This window comes from Ceratotherium simum, chromosome 22 (genome assembly GCF_057802395.1).
Source record: "Ceratotherium simum simum isolate JZ-2026a chromosome 22, ASM5780239v1, whole genome shotgun sequence".
Lineage (NCBI taxonomy): Eukaryota > Metazoa > Chordata > Mammalia > Perissodactyla > Rhinocerotidae > Ceratotherium > Ceratotherium simum.
The window spans coordinates 6,586,206-6,594,810 of NC_141921.1; the positions used below are offsets into that span (position 1 = coordinate 6,586,206).

The following is an 8,605-nucleotide window of genomic DNA, read 5'->3' on the forward strand; positions in this document are numbered from 1 at the left end:
CCTACCCCACCCCCATGGACAACAACCATTAACAGTTTGGTCTATATTCCTCCCTCCTCTCTCCCTCTCACTTAACATTGTAAATTTTTAGTAAAAATATTATACTTGGTTATACTGGATTTTTTGTGTGTGTACCTGTGTTCATTCTGTTTTACAAGTTGCCCTTTTTCACTTTTGGACAACTTTCTATGGTAGTATATAGAAATCTTATTCATTCTTTTTTTTTTTTTATGTGAGGAAGATCAGCCCTGAGCTAACATCCTATGTCAATCCTCCTTTTTTTTTTTTTGCTGAGGAAGATTGGCCCTGGGCTAACGTCCATGCCCATCTTCTTCTACTTTATATGGGCCGCCGCCACAGCATGGCTTGACAGTGGCGCATCAGTGTGCGCCTAGGATCTGAACCTGCGAACCCCAGGCCTCCAAAGCAGAGCGTGCGCACTTAACCGCTGCTCCACCAGGCCGGCCCCTTATTCATTCATTTTAATAACTGTATTAGCATATCATTTGGATTTGTACCATAATTTATTACCAGGCCATATTGATGGACACAAGACTTGAATCCAATTTTCGCTATTATGAACAGTATACATACATATTATCGTACACATTATTTGCATAGTTTGGGAGTCTTCTAGAAGGAGAAATGATGGATCAAAGGGTATGAACATTTGTTTTAAAAGATATTACCAAATCACCCTCCAAAAACTTGTGCCAGTTTGTTGTCCCATCAACAGTTTATGCAAAAGCCCATTTCCCCACATCCTTACCAACAATGGGTATTATCATTTAAAAAATCTTTCCAACTTGAATGAGGCTGAACATCTTTTCATATTCTTATTACCCATCTGTATTCTTCTGTGAATTATCTATTCATATCCTTTGCCTATTTGCTATTGTAGTTTACTTTTGGTCAGTGAATTCTTTTTGGGAAATAATGATTAGCTTGATTAAAAAAGGCTTGGAAGGCTTTGTACCAAATTGCAAATAGTTTTACCTCCAGGGAGCGAGAGTATAGAAAATGAGCGGGATACTTTCATTTTCATTTTACATCACCCTGTATTATCTTATAATGAATTTGAATTACTTTTGTAATTAAAAAAAGAATACACAGGAAAACAACAACAACAACATATAAATGTCTAGCCTGGATTGTCAATGGCTGGAAGTTCATGTGGGTGCAAGTTTTTATTGATCACAAGTTATTTTTTGGTTTATATGCAAAAAATATTTATTGAATGCCTCCTATTGAGCTGGCACTGCCCCGGGCACATTCATAGGTCTTTCATCCTAATCCTCACAACAGCCCTGTGAGGTAGGAATTGGCCCCATTTTACAGAGTTCTTAATAGGTAGGAGATTATTGCTTGATATACTTCTATTTGCCACATGTTTTCATGGGCTAGAGGTTCTTAATGGCTGGTGATTCACTGGTCAAGAGCTCTCATTGGCCAGGAGTTCCTAGTGGTTGCTCTAAGATTCAAATCATCAAAATACTAGAATTATTCCCCTGCAGGAGTGATGGACTAGGAGGAATAAGAATGGAGGGAGGAGTCAATGGGCTCTCCCTCTGAAGCACCATTTGAGTTTGCTTTGGTCACCCATGCAAGATGGGGGGGCGAAGGCGACAGTGGGAGAGGAGGGAAAGTGGTTACAGGTCTTCTCGCTTCTTCAGGATGAGCTTCCTCACGAGTTCTGTGATGTGAGGCCTGATCTCCTCCACCGACACGGTTGGGTCCCAAGCCCCTACCACTTTCCCGTCTGGGGCCACTAAGTACTTCCAGAAGTTCCAGGTGGGCTCCTTCCCAGAAGTCTCTAGAGAAAAAGGAAGAAGGAGAGCAACTACTTTTTTTTTTTTTAATTTTATTTATTTATTTTTCCCCCAAAGCCCCAGTAGATAGTTGTATGTCACAGCTGCACATCCTTCCAGTTGCTGTATGTGGGACGCGGCCCCAGCAAGGCCGGAGAAGCGGTGCATTGGCGCGCGCCTGGGGTTCTGAACCCGGGCCGCCAGCAGCGGAGCGCGCACACCCAACCGCTAAGCCACGGGGCCGGCCCTGCAACTACTTTCTTACACTGCTTCCCTGCATACCCTCTCCTGGAATTCCACTATCGGTGTCCATCCTTCCCTTGAAGCAGTGGTTCTATTAGAATTAACTGGAGAGCTTTTCAAAATCCTGATGCCCAGTCCATACCCCAGACCACTTAAATCAGAATCTCTGGGAGTAAGACTCAGGCCTCAGTATTTTTGAAAAGCTCTCCAGGAGATTCCAATGTGGCGCCAAGGTTGAGAACTGCTGCATTAGGATTCTGTGAAGTGCTTGATAAAGCATATCAGATCTTCCTTTATTAATGACTTCAAACTACAGAATAGTCTACACCCTATTCTCTGATGAAATCTTAATGGTTTCCAAATGTTAGTCCATGGACTGGTTGCATCTGAATCATGATGGTGGTGGTGGTGGGGTGCTTAAAACAAACATATTTTTGGGCCCTGCTTCAGTAGGTCTCAGGCTAATGCATTTTTAAGAGCTCCCCAGGTGCTTCTAAAGCATGGCCAGGTTTGATCTATAACTATGGGAACTGGGAAGGAACTAATAAAAACACATAGGGAAAAGAAAGCAAACATTAGGATTGACCCCTAGAGCAAAATTCACATCTGCCTTAGTAAGGGACCTTGTGTTTGTTACACTGTTGTTTCTCATTTACTCCTCCAGGTGAATGGGTTGGGAGGGGGAGGTGAGGGATATGAAGGCAACCAGAAGCACGGAGTGGGAGAAAGCAAAAATGGAGCCCCCAAAGGAGGAGAAAGGCCTGAGGGAGGAAACAGGACCATGACAAGCTTGGCTCATGACCCCACTGTGTGGCTCTGAGGCTTCTTGGGCTGGAGAAGAGATCTATTTCTGAAATATTAAGATCTAGTATTTTAACTCACAAGGTTTCCCTCCTGTGGCCTATAGACTTTGCCTCTGACTCAGGACAGGAGATGCCTGTCAGCCTTCTCTAGGCATTTGGCATCTGCTCCTTGGTTTCTCCATCCTCCATAACTCAACTAATTCACGTTGACTAAAATCTGAGTCCGAGTCTCCCTCTAGGAGCCCCTATGTATGAAAACAGGATCTCAGAGAAGTCTGCAAGAATGACTCTGAGGGAGAACTGCAAGGCAGCAAGGGTGGAGATATTCTTAGGCAGGAATAACCCTCATCCTCAAAGATTAATGCTGGAACAGACCATCAATCCACGCGGGCATCTAGAAGGGGCCCCAGGTCAACTGGCCAGCCAGTGGGTTCTGCTGCCTAGGGAGCCAGCTGAGGGAGTGAGGGAAAGGATCAAGACTTACGGGTCAGGTACTTGAAGGCAGGGTGGGCACCAGTGCCGATGACTGCAATCTTGCTAAACATGGGGAAAGAGACACTGTAGGTGCGGCGGGCGAAGCTCTCGATCTCCTTGTTGCTGTCGGGCTCCTGCTGGCCAAACTGGTTGCAGGGGAAGGCAAGCACATTGAAGTGGTGGGGCCCCAGGTCCCGCTGCAGCTGCTGCAGGGCGCGGTAGTGCTGGTCTGTGAAGCCACACTCGCTAGCCACGTTCACCACCAGGGACACCTGGGTGGCAAAAACAAAACCCAGACACATACACAACCCAGTGAAGAGGCATGCACTTGCACATGCCGTGACATGCCCACATGTGCGACCCCCCCAGCAGTTAATGCTCTCTCTCATACATACAAGAACACCGTGTACACATATGTAAACGTGTGTGCAATGCTCTCACGTATACACCAACACATGCACACAGGCACAGATGGAATCAAACATGCAGGGGCTTACAGATATGTGTGCAAACACATACATGAACATTCATGAGAATAAGCACACAATAACCATAAATGGGTTTGCACACAGCCCATGACACAAAGATACCTTAGCACACAACACACGCACAAACACATACAACACATTCACAGAAAGAGGCACACGCACCAGTGGGCTCACATCAGGAGGTGCTGTGAGGGAGTGGAAAGGCAGACCTGGGTTCAGTTTCTGACTTGGTCAGCTAGCACTCATCACTTTACATGTAGTTGCCTGTATCCGTGTGGGTCTCCCTTCTATAACGTGAACCCACTGAGGGCAGGAGCTATGTTCACTTCACTCCTGGGCCTAATGTACGGAAAAGTCTCAGAAAGCGTCTGCTGAATGTATAAGTGTGCACGCATACGCGATCACCTGCATGGGTACATAGACAGACATGGGTTTTCTTGATAAAAGGACCCCGAGGACCCCAGGGCAATCCCTTTTGCCCCTCTCTCTCCAGCAAACCAATACCACTTTCTTCTATCACTAGACTAACTTTTAAATTTATTATTGCCTTATAACACATTTATTTATTTATATGAATGTATTTATAAATTTATTTATTGCCTTTTGGTGATAAATATAAAGCTGGCTGATGGAACTTGATTATAGTACTGCAATTACAAATTTGGCACCAATGCTGTGTTTTTAGCTTCTAGTTACATATTATAAAAGGAGTTTTTTTTTTAGAAATTTAGAATTTTTTTTTAATTTTATTTATTGATATTTATTTATTTATTTATTTTTTGTGAGGAAGATCAGCCCTGAGCTAACATCCATGCCAATCCTCCACTTTTTGCTGAGGAAGACCGGCTCTGAGCTAACATCTATTGCCAATCCTCCTCCTTTTTTTCCTCCCAAAGCCCCAGTAGATAGTTGTACGTCATAGCTGCACATCCTTCTAGTTGCTGTATGTGGGAGGCGGCCTCAGCATGGCCAGACAAGCCGTGCGTCGGTGCGCACCCAGGATCCGGGCCCAGGCCGCCAATAGTGGAGTGCGCGCACTTAACCGCGAAGCCACGGGGCCGGCCTATAAAAGGATTTTAAATCTTACCCTGTGTATGGGCAGCCCAGCTCTATCTCTCTGGCCACTTTTTTAGAAGAGCTGGGATCATACCAGCAGGCTCCACAAAGAGGGCCACCTCCCAGGAACAGCCTGGGACACGGGACATGGACAGGTGCAAACTGCTCAGGCTAGACAGGATTTCTCAACCTCAGCACTATTGACATTTTGGGCTGAATAATTCTTTGTCGTGAGGGGGCTGTCTTGTTCATTGTAGGATGTTTAGCAGCATCCCTGCCTCTACCCACTAGATGCCTAATCTTGACAATCAAAAATGTCTCCAGACATTGCTAAATGTCCCCTGGGGAGCAAAATCATCCCCAGTTGAGAACCACCGGGCTAGATGATACAAACCACTGAGCTGTAACTCCTTCAGCCTGCCTCCACTAGATGAGGAAGGACCAATTCCCTGGGGCCACAGGCTGTTAGAACAACCTCCCCCACTAGCATCAGCATAATCCATATTCTGCCTGTAGTGGTGAGAAACTGGGACCCTTACCTCCCTTCCCTGGTGAGGGGTCTTCCTCTTTCTTCTCTGCTGGATCCCTGGGCAATGAGAGTATTAAAGGTTTCCTATTGTTAACCTACATCTTGTGTGTCTGCCCACTCTTTTGGAAGGACGGAAATCCTGCTTCTAGGTCTATGCCTGGAACCAAAAAACTTATCCTTAAAGTGACAAAACACAGACACACCCAAATACACACAGTTAATTTCCATATGTACATATAGAAGCACAGATACAGACTCAGATGTGTACAGAGAAGCAAGCAAACAAATAAACCATACACACACACACTCAGGCTTACAGGTACCTAACCTCACACTGCAGGCAAGCACATTCCCAACTGGTCACCCATTCATCCCTCTTCATCATTGATCTAAATGATTGTTTTACCAGTTAGCCTGAGGGCACAAATCACACAGTCTTGCTCATGGCTATGTCTCCAGGGCTGGACCCAGTGCCAGGCATGTAGTGGGAGCCAGTAATTATTTTTTTCAATTTTTAAAAATATTGCAGTACAATACGCATAATGAGCCAGTAACTATTTGCAGGTGAATGAATGACCCAGTGGCAGACCTAGCTTGGGTTAACTCACAGCATCATTTACAGCTTCCCTGAACTGACTGTTCCTGATCTCCCTCTAAACCTGGCGATTAAGGGCATGGGCTCTGGAGCTGGACTGCCTGGATTCACATTCTAACTCTACCTCTTAGCAGCTGTGTGACTCTTTTTTTTTTTTCCAATTTCTTTCTGATTGATTTCTTGGCCTCTTGCTCCCATGCTTTTTAGGATTTACCAATGACCTAGAGTATTAAAACACTCCGAATTCTGGGATCACTTCTCTGGGTCATTTTTCTCCAGGATTTCTGTTCCTCACATTCTGGATGCCTTATTACTTCTGAAAACAAATAGACCTTGTTCCATTTTTGTCTTAGCACTTATTAATATAGGAATTACCTTGTTCATTTTTCTGTTCCTTGTTTATTGTCTCTCTCCTCTCCACCTCATATAAGCTCTATTAAAGTGGAAACTTGTCTGTTTTGCTCATTACTGTATCCCCAGGGTTGGCCTAGTACTTATTATACAGTAGGTGCTCAATAACAAATAATGAATTGACAAGTAGCAGGGCTGGTCAAGTGCTGAACCTGGGGCTCTCTGGCCAGCTGCACTAGAGAGAAGAAGAGGCCTGAATGGGAATAGGCCCTGATCTTATTGGCTCTTTGCCCTGAGTCCTGGATAAGGTTCCTGCTGGGCCCACCAAACACAGGGACAGAGCACTCTACCAAGTGCTTCCACACTGTTGTCTCATTTGAAACTCACAATACCTTGGGGGACAATCAGGACAAGGGTTACCACCCCCAGGGTTTCTGTGCCAGGCACTATGCTAAACACTTGACACACACTATCTCTTCCAATCCTCATAGCAACCCTATGAGGATAGGTCTTTTTTTTTTTTGTATCTTCCATTTTATAGACGAGGAAGCTGAGGCATGAAGAAGTTAAGTACATTCCTCAGGAGGTAGGAGTGAGAAGAGGTGCCCCAGGCCTGGATATGGGCCCATTCCTCTCGGCATAATTGAGAATTTCAAGGCTTAGAGAGTACTTTCTTCACTAAAGACGGCCTTGCTCCAGGGAGAATGCTGACAGCCACTTTCCCGTGGTCCATCCGAATCTGGATGCTGGGCCCACCTGTGCATTAGAAACCAACTCCCCACCCTTCCCATATGGAGCCCCAGGTCCACCTTGAGAAGTAGACTTGGAGGGTTCTTCATTACACACAGTGCAACATCTAGGCCTCTGGATGTAGTGTGCAAGGCTCGTCTCGGTCTCTCCCTACCCTCTTCAGCCTCATCTTCCACCACTCAGCCTCACGCTTTATACTCCAGGCATAACTACTTGAAGTCCCCCCACCCCTCCAGCACCCTTCTTGCTGTTTGCTTCTGAGCCTTGGCATGGACAATTCTCTTTCCCTGGAATGCTCTTCTTGGCCTTGCTAAAACTCACTCTTGTTTCAAAGACTCACCCAGGCACACTTCCTCTCTGAAGTCCTCTCTGAGCTGAGATTCCTTCTTGGTAAGGAGTTAGCAATTAGCCTGGATGACTCTTACATCTCGGCCTGAGCTGCCATCTTAGGAATTTGCCTGGAGCAGACCATGGATGGATGGTTGGTTCTGCCCCTGGTTCTGGGCTTTCTATGGCTGTGGGACCCTGTGCAAATACCTTCACTCTTTGGGCTTTAGTGTCGTCTCTAAAGGATGATCTGTGTAAGGTCCCTGTGGATCTAAAAGGATAACTCGCTCTGCACTGCACATTCATTTCCACAATGTCCTCACTGGACTCAGTATCAGCAAATCCCCCTGTTCCAGACGTGGAAACTGGGGATGGGAGAGACAAAGGCCGCAGGATGCAAGAGTTCCTTTTTCCACCCATGCATGACAAAGGCGGGGCCTGGGCATCCAGCCTCTGGGAGAGGCCCGACCCCGCTGCCCCAAGTCGCTGAGAGGGAAATCGGCGCCAGCTGCGAGAGTTTCGGGTTTCACTGTGTGCGGGGGCCGTGCCACGTAGCCGCGGGACGGACCGGGCGCAGGACCTGGGGGCGCCGCGCCCCGAGGGGATGCTGGGTGGGGGTGGGGAGCCAGGGCAGGGTGCCGAGCGGCCGGAGTCCCCTCGGAGCCACACCCGACGGGGTCCCCGGCCGCGGGGCGCCCCCATTAGGCCCGGCCAGGGCGGTGCCGAGGCCCCGTGGCCGGACACTCACCGACCCGCGGTACTTCTCCAGCGACACCAACTTGCCCCGGATGTTGACCACCTTGAAGTCGTAGAAGTCCTGCTCCCGCTGCGCGCAGGCCGCGGCCGCCAGGAGCAGCCACGCCGCCACCAGTGCAGCCACCATGACTCGCTCCCGGGGTGGCGGGGTTGCGAGGGCAAAGGCGGGGCGGGGGGACCCGGCGCGGGGGGCGGGAGGGGGCGGCCCGCGAGGCAGGACGCGCCCCCTTCCCCTTCTCCGCGGGCGGTGGAGCGCCAGGCTCTGGACCCCAGTTTCCCCATCTTGACTGCGGGAGCGTGGGACTCCGCGCCCCTTCCCGGAGCCTAGAGCCGTGGTTCCAGGATTCTGACCACTGAGACCAGAATTCGTGTCAGTGAGGCTCCCTCTTGTTCCAGGATGCAGCGACTTGGTAGGGAAAGGGAGC

The 8,605-nt window shown here is 48.0% G+C and overlaps 1 protein-coding gene across 1 annotated transcript; it reads right to left on the reverse strand.

The window, feature by feature from the left end:
• Positions 1-514: 514 nt before the first annotated feature.
• GPX7 (glutathione peroxidase 7) lies at positions 515-8,340 on the reverse strand. Its single transcript, XM_004438560.3, has 3 exons — positions 8,173-8,340; positions 3,339-3,600; positions 515-1,813 (listed from the first exon to the last, which is right to left on the reverse strand). Exons 1-3 carry the CDS (start codon positions 8,305-8,307, stop codon positions 1,650-1,652), a joined length of 561 nt encoding a protein of 186 aa, XP_004438617.1. The 5' UTR covers positions 8,308-8,340; the 3' UTR covers positions 515-1,649.
• Between the last annotated feature and the right edge of the window lie 265 nt (positions 8,341-8,605).

Excerpts from the sequence above, each read along its gene's own strand:
- GPX7 (XM_004438560.3), bottom strand. The coding sequence starts at position 8,307 with ATGGTGGCTGCACTGGTGGCGGCGTGGCTGCTCCTGGCGGCCGCGGCC. Across the intron at positions 3,601-8,172 it reads TGGAGAAGTACCGCGGGTCG|GTGTCCCTGGTGGTGAACGT; the intron begins GTGAGTGTCCGG and ends TTTGCCACCCAG. Across the intron at positions 1,814-3,338 it reads TGCCTTCAAGTACCTGACCC|AGACTTCTGGGAAGGAGCCC; the intron begins GTAAGTCTTGAT and ends CTTTTTCTCTAG.